Source organism: Piliocolobus tephrosceles, chromosome 21 (assembly GCF_002776525.5).
Source record: "Piliocolobus tephrosceles isolate RC106 chromosome 21, ASM277652v3, whole genome shotgun sequence".
NCBI lineage: Eukaryota > Metazoa > Chordata > Mammalia > Primates > Cercopithecidae > Piliocolobus > Piliocolobus tephrosceles.
The window spans coordinates 7,107,380-7,123,377 of record NC_045454.1 but is presented as its reverse complement, the minus strand read 5'-3'; the positions used below and the strand labels follow the sequence as shown (position 1 = coordinate 7,123,377).

General features: G+C 53.3%; 2 protein-coding genes across 10 annotated transcripts; both read right to left on the bottom strand.

Moving 5' to 3' along the window:
* Positions 1-1,484: 1,484 nt before the first annotated feature.
* On the bottom strand, positions 1,485-7,197 carry KLK11 (kallikrein related peptidase 11). 4 transcript variants are annotated; one of them, XM_023182594.1, is made up of 6 exons: positions 7,112-7,197; positions 4,836-4,910; positions 3,894-4,050; positions 3,303-3,568; positions 2,347-2,483; positions 1,485-1,952 (listed from the first exon to the last, which is right to left on the bottom strand). In XM_023182594.1, exons 2-6 carry the CDS (start codon positions 4,873-4,875, stop codon positions 1,800-1,802), a joined length of 753 nt encoding a protein of 250 aa, XP_023038362.1. In that variant the 5' UTR covers positions 4,876-4,910; positions 7,112-7,197; the 3' UTR covers positions 1,485-1,799. The 4 variants fall into 4 exon arrangements, with proteins under 4 accessions (XP_023038362.1, XP_023038360.1, XP_023038359.1 ...); XM_023182592.2 differs by having other exon boundaries at positions 3,303-3,639; positions 3,890-4,050; positions 7,112-7,153; XM_023182591.1 differs by lacking the exon at positions 7,112-7,197 and adding an exon at positions 6,625-6,871.
* A 1,266-nt stretch (positions 7,198-8,463) lies between these two features.
* Positions 8,464-14,127, bottom strand: KLK12 (kallikrein related peptidase 12). 6 transcript variants are annotated; one of them, XM_023182233.1, is made up of 6 exons: positions 13,484-13,520; positions 12,917-13,076; positions 11,244-11,500; positions 10,129-10,262; positions 8,707-8,822; positions 8,526-8,583 (listed from the first exon to the last, which is right to left on the bottom strand). In XM_023182233.1, exons 1-6 carry the CDS (start codon positions 13,518-13,520, stop codon positions 8,526-8,528), a joined length of 762 nt encoding a protein of 253 aa, XP_023038001.1. The 6 variants fall into 6 exon arrangements, with proteins under 6 accessions (XP_031790729.1, XP_031790730.1, XP_031790728.1 ...); XM_031934869.1 differs by lacking the exon at positions 11,244-11,500 and adding an exon at positions 13,706-14,127 and having other exon boundaries at positions 8,464-8,822; positions 13,312-13,539; XM_031934870.1 differs by lacking the exon at positions 11,244-11,500 and adding an exon at positions 13,695-13,902 and having other exon boundaries at positions 8,464-8,822; positions 13,484-13,539.
* Positions 14,128-15,998: the final 1,871 nt, after the last annotated feature.

Sequence of the window (15,998 nt, the reverse complement as noted above, 5' to 3'; positions counted from 1 at the left end):
GAGGCCATCTAACTCAGTGTTGCCCAGCTGAACTTTCTGCAGTGATGTTTTATATGCACTAGCTAATCCAGACACCACCAGCCACGTGTGGAAATATCAGCCTTGGAAATATCACAAGTGAGACAGAGGAGTTACATTTCTGGCTTTATGTAATTTTAATTGGAAGAGCCATGTGCGGTTAGTGGCTACCATATTGGCCAGCAGAGGTCTCCACTACCTAATTACCTATCACGGAAGTTGGAGAAAAACAATGATAAACTCCTTTGGTTAGGTCTTAATATGTGCAAGCTGACTGACTTCTTTACTTACCGTGTTATACTTTTGCGTGCACAGTTATACAGGAAAGGAAACAAACAGAGCCTTACTCCAGGCACATCACTTGGTAGTTAAGAGATCACCTCAGGTTGGGTGTGGTGGCTCATGCCTGTAGTCCCAGCACTTTGGGAGGCCGAGGCGGGCGGATCACCAGGTCAGGAGATCGAGACCATCCTGGCTAACACGGTGAAACCCCGTTTCTACTAAAAATACAAAAACTTAGCCGGGCGTAGTGGCAGGCGCCTGTAGTCCCAGCTACTCAGGAGGCTGAGGCAGGAGAATGGCGTGAACCCGGGAGGCGGAGCTTGCAGTAAGTCGAGATGGCACCACTACACTCCAGCCTGAGCGGCGACAGAGCGAGACTCCATCTCAAAAAAAAAAAAAGAAAAGAAAAGAGATCACCTTGCTTTCTTTATCTATAAAATAGGTATGAAAACAGTACCGATCTCATAGGGTTTTGTGAGGATTAAGTTAGTTGATACATTTAAAAGTGCTTGGAGGCCAGGCACAGCGACTCATGCCTGTAATCCCAGCACTTTCGGAGGCTGAGGAGATCAGATTCCTTGAGCCCGGGAGTTTGAGACTAGCCGGGGCAGCATACTGAGACCTCTGTCTACGAAAAATAAAAATATTAGCTGGACTTCATGGCATGTGCTTGTAGTCCCAGCTACTCCGGAGACTGAGGCTGGACAATCACTTCAGCCCAGGAAACTGAGATTGCCATGAGCTGTGATTGTTACTGCACTCCAGCCTGGGCAACAGAGCAAGACTGTCTTATAAATAGATTAATTAATTTAATTTAATTAATAAAAGCTGGGCGGGCGCGGTGGCTCACGTCTGTAATCCCAGGAGTTTGGGAGGCCAAGGCGGGCAGATCACCTGAGGTCAGGAGTTCGAGACCAGCCTGGCCAACATGGCAAAGCCCCATCTCTACTTAAAAATGCAAAACTTAGACGGATGTGGTGGTAGGCACCTGTAATCCCAGCTACTCAGAAGGCTGAGGCAGGAGAATTGCTTGAACCCAGGAGGTGGAGGCTGCAGTGAGCAGAGATAGCACCACCATACTCCAACCTGGGCGACAGAGCAAGACTCTGTCTTAAGATAAAATAAAATAAAATAAAATAAAAGCCAGTGGATCAAGGTCTAGCACATAGTAAGCACTCAGCAGATTCACTCATTTAGCAAGTGTTTATTGAAACCTTGATATATGGCCAGGAGCTGTCTTTGGGGTTGGGGATACAACAGAGAACAAACCAGATTGTTATCATTCCCAGAGTCACAATAGTTCAAGGCAGAATTTGAATCCAGGTCTCACTGATTTCAAACCCCAGGTTGATTATTAAGTGACAGTATCTCCTATAGTCCAGGAGGCCCAAAGAATGTTCACAGAGGGTCTTGGCTTAGGGTTTCTTATTAACAGAGTGAACAGGAACCAATCACCAAGTGGAAATGGAGGGTGTTGGGCTGTGGTGGGTGGGTCCAGTCTAATTGTTCTTCATCGTCTCCTGGATCCAGTCCACGTATTTGCAGACTTTCGTGTAGACACCAGGCTTTCGGGTGATCGCACAGGGATCCTGGCCCCAGGAAATAATGCCTTGAAGAGAGTGGTTACAGACCAGAGGGCCCCCGGAGTCACCCTGGGCACGGGGAGAGAGAACATCGGTGAGAGAAGGCGTTGAGCACGGTGTTCGCCAGGGAGGAGGTGGGGACGGTGCTTAGGAGTGGGGCCGAGACTGAGGATGGGGAGGCACCGGGAATGGTGATAGGTTTGGCGATAAGGCTGGGATTATGGGTGGGATAAAGGATGGGGTTAGTCTCAAAAATGAGTTTGGGGAAAGTTGGAGCTGGAAACAGGGATGGAGCTGAAGTTTGTGCTGAGGTCAGAAATGGGAACAGGGGAAGAGATGGATTGGGAGTTGCAGGGGGAGGCGGGTTGAGGTTGGGGATGAAATTGTGGATGTCGGTAGAGATGTCATCGAAGCTGGGGATGGGATGGGGGTGTGGTTGGAAACCCAGGCCCTGCCCGCTGACCTGGCAGGAGTCCTTGCCCCCTTCCTGAACGCTGGCGCACACCATGGTGTCTGTGATGTTGTTGGGGTAGGCGTTCTCACACTTTTGGTGCTCAATGATGGTGATGTTGGCGCATCGCAAGCTGTGAGGCAGGCGTACTGTGGAAACAGCGGGAGGGGCTGTGGGAATGAGCCCCCTGCCACTACCCCTAATGCAGTGCTTGCCGTGACCCAGCCCCTGGGTGAATCCCTGTCCTTAGACTCAGCCAACTCACCTCTCTTCTTGTAACAATAGCAACAGCAATGCTATCCAGCATTTTTTTTTTTTTTTTTTTTTTTTTGAGACAGAGTCTTGCTCTGTCGCCCAGGCTGGAGTGCAGTGGCGTGATCTTGGCTCACTGCAACCTCCATCTCCTGGGTTTAAGCGATTCTCCTGCCTCAGCCTCCTGATTAGCTGGGGTTACACAACCACACCCAGCTAATTTTCGTATTTTTAGTAGAGACGGGATTTCACCATGTTGGCCAGGCTGGTATCAAAGTCCCGACCTCAGGTGATCTGCCCACCTGGGCCTCCCAAAGTGCTGGGATTACAGGCGTCAGCCACTGTGCCCAGCCTGCTATCCAATAAATGATTTATGCCAGTTGCTTGATATACATTATCTCTAATCCAATTCTGACAGGTGGGTATAATTATTCTCATTTTATAGAGAAGAAAATCAAGATTCAGAGAGGTGAAGCCGCTTGCCTAAGGTCCTGCAACCAGGAGATTACGGATGTATGATTGCATATCCCGTGTATCTGATTCCAAGGCCCCAACTTCGGTACCCACCCTCCCCTGTCCTGACGTTTTCCACTCATCCTCTCAACTTATGCCACCATCGTCACTGCGAACCGCATCTCTGATCCCCCGAACCCTTCCACAATCATGACCACACCCTCCCCACCACCCCTTGCCAGGTTCCCCTCTGGAGCTCCTACACTGGGGGCTGGACGTGCTGCCCCAGCCGGAAATGAGGCAGCTGGTGCCCGCGGTGACACAGCGTGAGGAGAGGGTGAGGGGTCGCACAGCCCAGGTGATGAAGGCTGGCGACGCCATCTTCACCAGCATGATGTCATTGCGGTGGTCTTTGTTCGGGAGGCTGTTGTTGAAGCCGGGGTGGGGGAAGGACTCAGTGGCTGTCCGGGTCTGCTCACAGCCATCCTGCTTCTGGAGGTTGTGCTCCCCCAGGTGAACTATGTAGCGGCTGAGGTGGGAGAGACAGTAGTTGGAGGAGGAAAGGTCGGGGGAGACATGGTTGGGAGAGGTGAGTGACACCTTTGAGGGTGAAGAAACATCACTCCGCTTCCAACCTCTTCCACGTCTCCCACCGAAGCCCCCTTCCCAGCCATAGCCCCATCGCAACCCCATTCATCCCCCCACCTTCAATCCCAACTCAAGCCCATCAACCTTGCTGACACTACCCGTCCCCATTTCTAATCCCCTTTCCTGCATCCCTATCTCCGAGCTTCTGTCCATCCATCTCCCCATTCCCAGCCCCCTCCCGGCCCCGCCCCAGCCCCCGCACCCACGGCTTGCGGCAGTGGGCTGCTGTCAGGAGCCAGCTGGGGGCAATGAGGGTCGCCCCACAGAGCAACCGCGTCTTCTCGAACAGGGCTGCCTGCCAAGGCTGGGAGTGAGGCTTGCACTCGAACCCCTTGATGATCCTGGTCTCTCCCCCTACGAGCCCTGGAGGGAGTGAGAGCAAAAGGAGGGGCTCAGGAAGGAGAGGTGGTAGACCAGGAGGGCTCCCAGAAATGGGGGTGGGGAGGAGAGAAAGAGGGTGGGTGGTCTGGGCCCTGGTCTGGTGTCCCTCTGGGTTGCACTGGATGCTGGGGCCGGGTATTAAAGGATGAAAATACTTCCATAGGGTAGGGTGCAAACGCCTGTAATCCCAGCACTTTGGGAGGCTAAGGTGGGAGGATTGCTTGAGCCCAGGAGTTCAAGACCAACCTAGGCAAACATAGTGAGACCCCCCGTGCCTCCATCTCTACAAAAAATCAAACAATTAGCCTTGCTTGGTGGCAGGTGCCTGTGGTCCCAGCTACCGGGGAGGCTGAGATGGCTTAAGGATCACTTAAGCCCGGGAAGTTAAGACTGCGGTGAGCCATGATGGCACCACTGCACTCCAGCCTGGACAATAGAGCGAGACCTTGCCTCTGGGGGAAATAAAAGGAAATACTTCCATACTGGTTGGTTGGTAGCCCCTGTCCTGTGCGCTTTGAGTGACCGCTCCCCCAACTCCAGCTTCCCTGGCCCCTTTCCGGGACCCTTTAGGACCCCCTTGACCTCTCCTCCTTTGGCATTTAAAGGGAAGGGCATCCAGGCCCTCATGACGGCTGCTCCCAGGTCAGGTGCCTTATGGGTTGTTCCGTAATTTGGAATCAGCCCTGTCACTGTCGGGACACAGAGGGTTAGGGGATCCCAGAGATGCGAGAGGGAGGCTCCTGCCCTGCCCCCATCCCCTGCCGTACCTGTCGCCAGAGCAAGCATGATTAACTGCAGAATCCTCATGGCCTGGAGGGGGGAGGGGCGGGCCCCAGGTTCCTCTGGGAACAAGGAGGGACATGGGGCCGCATCACTTTACAGGGAAGTCGGGGGCTGGCTCATGCCCTCTCCTCTCTCCCTCACCTGCTCCTGCTCCCCACTTGAGAGAAACACGGTTGGGGAAATCCCCTGTTTCTTACAGCACTTGGATCTCCAAACACTTAAAATATATCTTAGGTGTCGAGGGTGGCCTTGGAGAGGGCCTGGTCACAGCTAGAAGCTTCCGAGATACCAAGAACCATGTGGAAGTTGTTGGGAGGGGGCTTTGACCGGCAAGTCACGGGCCGGCCCCGTTCAAGTCAGCCATGGGACCTCCTTGGCACATGTCAGAGGATGTTGTCCTTCTTGCCTTGAGAGCTGGCCAGGCCCCAGCCGCTTGGAGTGGAAGGACAAGGGGAACCAGACCCCGTTCCGTAGCCACCCCTTTTTCATTGTCTTCACAGCAGAACGATATGGAGCCTTTGAGGTCTGCTGGGGGGGAGTGAGGGCTCAGCCCCAGAAAATATCTGGGCTCCCCCGTCACCCAGCTTGCTGAACCCCTGCCTGCCAAACCCCTGCCCTTTTGAAGGACAGCCAAGCAGAGTTGGGCAGGGCTGGTCAAGGGGAGGGCCAGTGCCCTCAGCTGCCCTGGCCAGCGGGGGTGGGAGGAGAGGGCCGGCTCAGCAGCTGAAGCCATGGAAATCAGAGGTAACTGAGGCTGGCGAACAGCCATTGGAGGTGACAGGTGCAGAGAGAGGCCAGGAACCCCCACCCAAGCAGAGAAGGACAGAGCAGAGGGAGAAATGGGTGCCCGAGCGGGACAGGTGTCCTTGGGGAGGGCTGACACCTGGACCTGGATGGGGAGGGATGGCTTCCCTTTTCTCCTGGACTCACGGGCTCCGGGGCTGGGGCTCTGGGGGCCCAGTGGCGGCGGAGGCGGCAGCGGCGGCTACAGCAGGTAGGCTGGGTTGGAGCGCCAGGTGCCAGGCACCAGGCAGGCGGGCAGGCAGGGGGACGGCCCCGGGCGGGCCCAGGATGACTGGCCTCCAAGCCCTGCCTTAATGCCCCAGGGTGGGGTGTGGGGTGTGGGGGGGCCCTCCCCGTAGACCTCCGAGGCACTGGCTGCCTGCCTGTGCCACCTCTCCAAGAGGCCTCTTCTCCCTGTGTCTCAGCCTCCCTCTGTCTGTCTGTCTGCAGCCTTCCTTTCCCTACCGAGTCTCTGAATCTGTGTCTTGCTCTCTGTGTCATTCCCTGTCATTCAATAATTCTGACTTTGTGTGATTTTTCTCTTTCTGTCCCTACGTGTCTCTCTGCCTTTCTCTGTCCTCATCCCCGTCTCCATCTCCAGTCTTCTCTCTCCATCTGGCTCTGTGTGGCCCTTTCTCTAATTCCTTCTATCTTTGTGTCTCAGTCTATCTTTCTATCTCAGTCAGTCTCTCTGACTGCATCTCTGGCAATTTGTCTCGAAATCCCTCTCCTTCCATCTAATCTCCGTCTCTCTTTTTCCTCCTGTCCCAGTCACTCCCTTTCCACAGCCCCAGCCCAGGTGGGCCCCTGGCCTCCCCTAGGCCGCTCCCTTCTCCTTTGCAAGGAGGGGGGTGCTGGGGTGTCACAGAGGTGGGGCAGGACCGGAGGGTGGGGGAGGCAGGTCAGGGCCTGTGGAAGCTGAGTCCAGGAAAGGGGACCTGCCCGCTTCTCCCTGCCTCCCAGGCAGCCCGACTCCAGCGGTTCACTTACTGGCTGCTGCGAGACCTCTGCCCGATGACTTCCAGTCCTGCAGCCACCTCAACCTCTGCATCTGCAGAACCCGAGCGCGGATTCCTGCTTCGCCCAGCTTGTTTGTTTTCAGCTAGGTGCCTTCCCTTGGCTTGCCTCCCCTTTCTCCCCTAACCAGATGTGGAGCAAGGCAGGGGAGGGCCTAGGTTCTGACAACAGCCAGCCCTGGCCTCAAACCTAGGTGCTTCCTCCTCCTAGCACTATGACTACCCTTATGACGTGGGGACAAGGGACTCCACCCCTGCGAGGCTCAGTTTCTTCATCTGAGAGATGGGGGTGACAGACCTGCTTGCAGGGAAGGTTGGGATCAGGCCTCCAGGAGGGTCCATTTGGAAAGAGCAGACTGCAGAGGGGCTCAGCAAATATGCCTCCGCTGTTATGATCACCCCACACTCCCTCCCTCCTCCAATTCCCCTTCGGTGCATTTGGAGAGATGTTCTCCCCTCACCTCCTGAGTCCCAGTGGAGACAGAATCCAAGGGGTGGGCAGGAGAATTTTAAGACATAGGCCGAGCCCTCCTGCTTTCCAAGGCTGTACTCCACCCTGCATCACTGCATACATATTAGAACAAAGCCACGTCCCACATTAAAGAAACAATGTGTGCTGATTACAAGAAAGTAAACTGCAGTTGAGTAGTGGAAAGAATGTTATGCTTTATGGACATTGGATTAAATGGTCATAAATGATGACTTTGCAGCTTTCGTCTGGTATTTTGGAGCTAACAATTTTCTTTTTCCTTCTCGGGTCTTTTGTGGACTCTTGAAAAGCTTATAAGCTCTGGGCACTGTTTCTCTTGTGCTGGATGAAGAAACATGGCTCTTATTTATATTGTTGGATTTTTGCTTTTGAGACAAGGTCTCACTTTATTGCCCAGCCTGGAGTGCAGTGGTGTGATCTCGGCTCATTGCAGCTTCCACCTCTCCGGCTCAGGTGATCCTCCCACCTCAGCTTCCCAAGTAGCCAGGACTACAGGTTCGCGCTACCACACCCAGCTAATTTTTTGTATTTTTGTAGTGACGAGGTTTCACCATGTTGCCAGGCTGATCTCGAACTCCTCAGCTCAAGCCATCCTCCCATCTCAGCCTCCCTAAATGCTGGGATTACAGGCGTGGGCCACTGTACCCAGCCTGTATTATTATAGGTAATTTTTTCTATTCCATTTCTGAGCAACTACTCAGGGAAGACCCTCATCCTATTTGAGCCTTGTTTTTTGGGTTTTGTTTGTTTGTTTTTCTTTCTTGCTTGCTTGCTTGCTTTCTTGCTTTTTTTTTTTTTGAGATGAAGTCTCATTCTGTCACCCAGGCTGGAGTGCAATGGTTTGATCTCGGCTCACTGCAGCCTCTGCCTCATGGGTTCATGCAATTCTCCTGTCTCAGCCTCCAGAGTAGCTGGGATTATAGGCGTGCGCCACCATGCCCAGCTAATTTTTGTATTTTTAGTAGAGATGGGGTTTCACCATGTTGACCAGGCTGGTCTTGAACTCTTGACCTCAGGTGATCCACCCGCCTCGGCCTCCCAAAGTGCTGGGATTACAGGCATGTGCCACCATGCCCAGCTAAATTTTTTTTTGGGGGGGTATTTTTGAAGAGACGGGGTTTCACCATGTTGGCCAGGCTGGTCTCGAACTCCTGACCTCAAGTCATCCACCCGCCTCAGCCTCCCAAAGTGCTGGGATTACAGGTGTGAGCCACTGCGCCTGGCCTTATTTGAGCTCTGTTTCTACTTGTATGAGCTAGGGAAACTGTTGAGTCCTTCTTCCAGTCTCAACCAGCATGGGGACTTCAAATGAACAGACATGGCCCCTCCTTCATTTATATTTATTCCAGACCATTGCACACTTCTCTCCATCCTGCTCATGGGTCTTAGAAGGGCTGGCAGGAGTTAAAGTTCCGAAAAGTTCCCAGGCCAACGAGAGTGGAGCCAGGAAAAGTGATGGAGGAGGTATTGGTGCTCTGAGGGTCAGAGTGGTACCCAAGCTAAGGGGTGGAGGTGGAGGAAACAGGTTAGTTGTTCCTCATGATCATCCGGATCCAGTCCACATACTTGCAAACATAGGTGTAGACTCCAGGGATACCATCTTGTCCACAAGGCCCCACAGACCCCCAGGACACCAGACCTTGAAGGACTCCCCCACACACCAGGGGGCCCCCGGAATCACCCTGGAAAGGAAGAGAAGTGCTGTCTGAACCAGGGAGACATCTTATTTCTGTTTTCCTCTCCAACCCTCCAACCCAGTCCTGGGCCTTGGGGAGGGCTCCAAGTCTGGTCAAAAGATGAAAGAGTATAATCACTTTCCCAGAGGACAATGGCAATGGCTAACCAAAAGAGAAGAGCCACTGTCTCTAGGGGCCAATCCCAGGGAAGAAGGGTGGAACTCCATAAAGGACAGAGGTTCTCTCAAGGACAATGGCTGGGGCCCTGAACAACGAGGAGAGAGAGCACAATCATCAATGACCAATCCCAGGGAAGGCTGTCAAGACAACATAAAGAGTAGAGCATTCTCTCAAGGACAATGGCTGGGGCCCTGACCAATGAGGAGAGAGAACACTATTACCAATGACCAATCCCAGGGGAGGAGGGTGGGACTCCATAAAGGGTAGAGATTCTCTCAAGGACAATGGCTGGGGTTCTGACCAATGAGGGGAGAGAGTGCCATCACCAATGACCAATCCCAGGGAAGGTGGGCAGGGCTCCATCAGGAGCACAGAGTTCTCTCAAGGACAATGGCTGGGGCCCTGACCAATGAGGGGAGAGGCCACCATCCTCAAATCTCTCTCGGTCTGGGACAGCACCAACTGGAGGATGGTGTGGGAAAGACTTAGAGCCCCAGAAACAGCTGATTCCCTGTCTGGGCTCCCAGTTCTCTCTTGTCTGTTTTGCTGCCTCTCTCTCTGCCCCCTACCCCATCTTTCCTTCTCTGTTCCCTTCCTCCCTCTTCTCTCCCTGCCCCTCCCCCTCCTCCATTCCCTGGTCCTCCCTCATACTCCCTGTCTCTCTCCCTCCCTTATCCTGGGCCTCTCCGCCATTATTCTTATTATTACTATTATTATTTTGTTTAGAGACAGAGTCTGGCTCTGTCACCCAGGCTGGAGTGCAGTGGCACGATCTCAGTTCACTGCAACCTCCGCCTCCCGGCATCAAGCGATTCTTCTGCCTCAGCCTTCCAAGTAGCTGGGACCACAGACTTGCACCACCACCCCCAGCTAAGTTTGGTATTTTTAGTAGATTCAGGGTTTCACCATGTTGGCCAGACTTGTCTTGAACTCCTGACCTCAAGTGATCTGCCCGCCTTGGCCTCCCAAAGTGCTGAGATTACAGGTGTGAGCCAGGGCGCCCAGCCTCTCCCTTCCTTTTTGACCCCATCTCTCTCCAGCATCCCCTTTCCCTGATTCATCCTCCATCAGTTCCTCTCCTGCTTCCAGCCCCTCCCCTTCCCTTTCTGTCCTGGTGACCATGCACGCTCACCTGGCAGGCATCCTGCCCCGGGACGCCGCCTGCACACACCATGTTGCTCGTGATTCTCCCGGGATACACCTCACGGCAGGTGGCATGGGAGACGATGGAGAGGTTGAGGCACTGGAGCAGATCCGGGAATGGGTCTGGAGAGGGAACATGCGTGCTGCAGGGTCCCCTAAATCTCCCCACTTTGAGGTCACATCCATCTTCCCTCGATGTTGCCCATCTGAGTCAATATCCCAGCCCCTCACCGACCTGTACTACAATCCTGAAACCTCCAAGTTACATATTTATGACTTAATTTCATATGAATCATGACCCCAGATGATTGACAGTCTCTTTGGTCTTTGACATTTGACTTTGAGTGGCATAACTCAAGACCTTTCTTGTCTCTCCAGCCTCAGAGACAACAAGTCCAGACCTGACGCTCTTCAGTGCCTGCTACTGTGATCTTTGACCTTCTATCTTATTACCTTATGATCCCAGCTTGATCTCATATCTTGTCTCCTGACCCCATGTCCCTGTCTTTACCTTAACCTCCAACCTCAGCTCCGCATCTTCCAAACCTCACTGCTTCCAATGCCAGTGACCCCTGATCCTAGTTTATTTGGCCCCAGCCTCCACGACCTCAAACCTTGGACCTCACACCCCAAACGCTACGACCTCCAATCTCAGATACGTGATTTTGGATAGAATCCCAATGTCCATCCTCAGATTCTAACCAGATTGTACAACTCTGGATCCCATGACCTTAATTCTACAGTGACCTCTAACCCCAGACCCATGACCCACAAGGCCCATATCCTATTTACATATATATATATATATATATATATATATAATGCCTTTTGCTTCAGTGTGATGACCCCTGACACACTGACCTCTGACCATGTCTCTGACCTCTGATCCCTGACTTCATACCCAGTCCCTTAACCCCTTTGACTCCCAAGACCCCAATCCACCATAATCTCTGACCCCAAACTATGATCCTGATGTCCCATCCCACATCCGGACCCTTTCCCCATCCTTCCTCTAAGGTGTCATGATGTGACCTCTCGCCCTGCATCCCAGACTTGTACCCATCCTGACCCCTGACCCCTGACCCCTGGCCCCGGGCCCCTTACTCCATGGGTGGTTGGTGATGCCCCAGCCTGAGACGTGGCACTCGGTGCCAGCAGTTGCACAGTCACTGGGCAGGGGCAGGGGTCGAACGCTGCTGGTTATGCGGACGGGCAGGCGCAGCCGCAGAAGCCGGAGGTCGTGCTCATGGCTCGTGGAGGCTCCCAGATAGCCGGGGTGGGTCGCGGAGAAGCCGCTGTGCCGGATCTGCTCTGTCCAGTCAAGCTGGCTCAGGCTGTGTTCCCCCAGGCGCACCCAGTACCTGTTGCCGGTGGCGACAGCTGAGCGGGTGGCAGGCAGGCAGTCCCCCACCTTACACCCCTCCACGGACACTCCCAGGCCCTGCTGCCACTCCCCAGCTGCTCTGCCTCTCACCGTCTGTCTTCTCCCCTGCGCCTCTCATTCTCCAAGTCTCTCTTGCAGGCTCTTATTCCCGACCTCCATCACTCTCCTTCCATCTTGGGTGTTCACTGTTTCTCCTCCCATGTTCCTGCATCTGTGTCTCTCTCTCTCCCCCTTTTATTTTTCAAGACGGAGTCTTGCTCTGTCACCCAGGCTGGAGTGCAGTGGCACCATCTTGGCTCACTGCAACCTCCGCCTCCCGGGTTCAAACAATTTCCCTGCCTCAGCCTCCTGAGTAGCTGGGATTATAGGTGCCCGCCACCACGCCCGGCTAATTTTTGTATTTTTAGTGTGTGGGTCACCATGTGGGTCAGGCTGGTCTCAAACTCCTGACCTCAAGTGATCTGCCCACCTCAGCCTCCCAAAGTGCTGGGATTATAGGTGTGAGCCACTGCGCCGGGCCTCTCTGTCTGATTATCTCAGCCAGTGAAGCCCACGAAGACGGGGACATCAGTGGGCCTTGTTCACTGCCTTATTCCCACCGCCTGGCACGGAGTATGTGCCGTCCACGCTGCTGACTGAATGAACGAGTGGGTTGATGAATGGCCTCTCTGCATCCTGCTGCTGGCCCTCTCTCTCTCCTGAGTCTCTGTTTCTTTGCATCTGAGCTCCCCTTTCACAGAAAAGTTCCAGGCCAGGAGCAGTGGCTCACACCTGTAATCCCAGCACTTTCGGAGGCCAAGGTGGGCAGGTCGTTTGAGGCCAGGAGTTCAAGACCAGCCCGGTCAACATGACAAAACTCTGTCTCTACAAAAAATACAAAAATTAGCTGGGCATGGTGGCGGGTGCCTATAATCCCAGCTACTCAGGAGGCTGAGGCAGGAGAATCACTTGAACCCGGGAGGCAGAGACAGCAGTGAGCTGTGATCGCGCCATTGCACAGCAGCCTGGGTGACAGAGTGAGACTCTGTCTCAAAAAAAAAAAAAGAGTTTGGGTCAGACCTGGGCCCTGGGCCCAGACTGGGTCAGGGAATGGCTGGGGGGAGTGGCAGATGTCATATAGGAAAGAAAGGGTACATGCAGGAATGGAGAGGCAAGAGGGCAGGTTCCAGGACCCTCCCCGGCCCTCCACACATACCACACCTCACCCTGCCCAGCACCACCCCAGGCCCACTGCTAAGGAAGTTCCACTCCTGGTCTAACCTCAGATTCTCTTGTTGCAGGACCAGCTTCTTCCCAGTGGGCACCTCCCTCCCTTGTGATCCTACCCCCAGCACTTGCCTTCCCGTAGTCCTCTCTTCGCCCACCCCAGGAAGGGACTCAGCCTGGGGCTTACCTGCCGCTGCAGTGAGCCGCTGTGAGGACCCACCTGCTGTCAATAAGGACGCCCCCGCAGCGCAGGCTGGTGCCCTCAAACAACCCCACCTGCCACGGCTGTGAGTTACGTCTACACTCGGTGCCATTGAAAATCTTTGGTGTGGCTGCCTGGCTGAGCCCTGGGGACAGACAGGGGCCTGGGTCAGAGAGAGGAATAAAGATACAGAGATGGAGACACAGAGAGAGAGAGAGAGACAGAGAGAGAGACCCAGTGATAGAAAAAGACCATGAAACACCAAAGAGACCCAGGGAGAAAGATGCTTACACATAGGAGGGAAACGGAGAGGCAGAGATTCAGAGAGGGACGGAAGGGAAGAGGGATCGAAGGATAGGGGAGACCAAGGTGAGCAGTGCCCTGAGAGCCGCAGCTAAATGGAGGCAGAGAGAAAGCCGTTGTCCTCCTCACCACCAGGCTGGGGGCCAGAGCTGAGATGGGGAGGGGGAGGGGGAGGGGGTGGGGCCTCCTCATGGGGGATGGAGGGACCCAGTCCCAGTCCTGCCCTCTCCCTGCTCCAGGAGAACTCACCAAGAACACACAGGAGCAAAAAGATGCTGGGTCCCATGGCGGGTCACCTCCAAAGTCTGGGGGGAAAAGGGGAATCTCAGAGGTCACCCTTTCCCCGTGCCCTCCACCTCTGCCCTCTTTGCTTCTCTTTGAAGGTCACCAAGGGGATGACCTGCTTGTCCTCTCTCTACCTGTCCTCCTGCGTGTCACTCCCTCATTGGCAGTCGTCTACCTCCTTCTCACCTTGTCTCTTCGTCTGCCAGATCCTCTACGTGGCTGTCACTGTTCGGCCTGTCCACGTCGCTGCTATCTCTCCGTCGACCTACCTGCCTATCATCTCATCTGCTGGCCCCTCCGCCAGCCAACTCTACCACTCTGCACCTGGCTCCTCAGCCACCTGTCATGTTGCTCAACCGGTCCCTTTCCTTCTATCTGTCGCTCCAGACAGACCACGGACAAAGCTCTTAACTCTCTTTGTCTTGGCCCATCCAATTTCCGGGTTGAGGGAAGGGGACCAGGAAGACAGGGGTGGGGCGTCCTCTAATTCTGCAGAAACTCTTCTCAGCTAATCACACTTAATTGAGCTTTACAGCTAAATGGAGTGGGGAAGGAGGAAAGGACCCAGAGTGGGAAGACCCAGCCCCACTCGCTCTCTCCTCTGCAAGTCAGCCAGCAGCCCCGGGACTGATGACTCAAGGTGACGATGGAGCTGGATTCTAATCCTGACTCCAGTGACACAGGAGGGTGGGGAGACCTTGGACACAGGGGAGGGGCAGGGGGAAGGAGAGGCTGTGAAAGCAGGAGAGTGGACGGGAGGGGCAGGAAGCCTGAGCTAGAAAGAGTCCCAGAAAGAGAAGAAGAGATGAAGGAACAGACTTCTGAATAGGTGATCAGGCAGGTGCAGAAGAGAGTTTCTGAACGGAGTTCATATATATACATATGAAGTTGATCAATCTAATTCCATAAAGTTTTTCTTTGCATAAGAACTTCTATTGCTTAAATAAAATCCACAGAGAAAAAAAAAAGACACAGGGAAGGAGAAATGGTAGAAAGAGAGAGAGAGAGAGAGAATGAATCATAGGACAAGGGAACTTTGTGCTGTGTTTTGTTTTTTGTTTTGAGATGGAGTCTCGCTCTGTCACCCAGGCTGGAGTGCAGGGGTGCGATCTCTGCTCACTGCAACCTCCACCTCCTGGGTTCAAGCTATTCTTGTGCCTTAGCCTCCTGAGTACCTGGGATTACAGGCACATGCCACCATGTCCAGCTAATTTTTGTATTTTTAGTAGAGACAGGGTTTCACCATGTGGGCCAGGCTCTTCTTGAATTCTTGGCCTCAAGCAACCTCCCTGCCTCGGCCTCCCAAAGTGCTGGGATTACAGGTGTGAGCCACCACACCTGGGCTCTGTGCTGGTTTATCTGAGTTTTTGCTTCATCTAGGAGGAATGGAGGAGAGAAAGAAGGAGAGAGAGAGGGGACAGAGAGAGAAAATGAGAACAAAAAGGGAATTAGACTCAGAGGAAGGGGGATTAAGAAACAAACCAAGAGAAAATCTGTCAGGGCCAGGCGCAGTGGCTCATGCTTGTAATCCCCGCACTTTGGGAGGCCGAGACGGGCAGGTCACTTGAGGCCAGAAGTTCAAGACCAGCCTGGCCAATATTGTGAAACCCTGTCTGTACTAAAAATACGAAAACTAGCTGGGTGTGGTGGCACACGCCTGTGGTCCCAGCTGCTCAGGAGGCTGAGGCAGGAGAATCCCTTGAACCCGGGAGGCAGAGGTTGCAGTGAGCCGAGATTGTGCCACTGCACTCCAGCCTGGGCAGCAGAGAGAGACTCCATCTCAAAAAAAAAAAAAAAAGAAAAAGAAAAGCAGTCAGACAGACAGAGTGCACAAACAAACAAAAAAAAAAAACCCAGGACAAAACAGAGCAGAGCAAACCCCTACCCTACGACTGTCTTTTAGTCCTTCACTTTCTCTCTGGGTCTCCAGTCTCTGTCCATGTCTTATTTTCAGAATCACAGAACCTGAGCTTTTGATTCGCTCTTAGAAACAACCTAACTGCTTTAACACATCATTGGTCAGCGTGGTTGGAGTTGATAACCCTGGTCCCCACAAAGCCTCCTGCTGGTTGTTAAGAGCTTTCCTTCTTTGGGCAGAGAGGATAAAAAAGCACCATGACTGTCCTTTCTCTGGAAACGTCACACTTCACACACACTTACAGCACCAAAACGCCACTTCTTCCTTTTTCTGGTATCAAGTTTTACAATAAACCTCAACTAAATAAGTAAAGAAACAAAAGCAAAAATACCAACGACCTAACTCAACCTCTCTCTTTTTTGTGTGTATGGATTTTTAAGAGAATCACGTTTACTGACGTGGAATTTATCTCCAATAAAATTGAATACAAAAAATAAGGCAAGGTCCCTGATTTTAAGGAGCATTCATGCAAATTAAAAATTACCATGTATATGGTTAGTAACAACGTACTGTGTACTTGAAAATTACTGACAGAGTAGGGTTTAAGTGTTCTCACTACAA

What these genes read in the sequence shown, in the direction of transcription:
- KLK12 (XM_023182233.1), bottom strand. Translation starts at nt 13,520, where the DNA reads ATGGGACCCAGCATCTTTTTGCTCCTGTGTGTTCTTG. An exon ending in CATCACCAACCACCCATGGA is followed by an intron (nt 10,263 to 11,243) that starts GTAAGGGGCCCG and finishes TTCCCTCTCCAG; the next exon opens with ACCCATTCCCGGATCTGCTC. An exon ending in GTCTACACCTATGTTTGCAA is followed by an intron (nt 8,584 to 8,706) that starts GTATGTGGACTG and finishes CACTTTTCCTGG; the next exon opens with CTCCACTCTCGTTGGCCTGG.
- KLK11 (XM_023182591.1), bottom strand. Translation starts at nt 6,685, where the DNA reads ATGCAGAGGTTGAGGTGGCTGCAGGACTGGAAGTCATCGGGCAGAGGT. An exon ending in GCAGCCCACTGCCGCAAGCC is followed by an intron (nt 3,569 to 3,893) that starts GTGGGTGCGGGG and finishes CTCCCACCTCAG; the next exon opens with CCGCTACATAGTTCACCTGG. An exon ending in CAGCACGTCCAGCCCCCAGT is followed by an intron (nt 2,484 to 3,302) that starts GTAGGAGCTCCA and finishes CTGTTTCCACAG; the next exon opens with TACGCCTGCCTCACAGCTTG.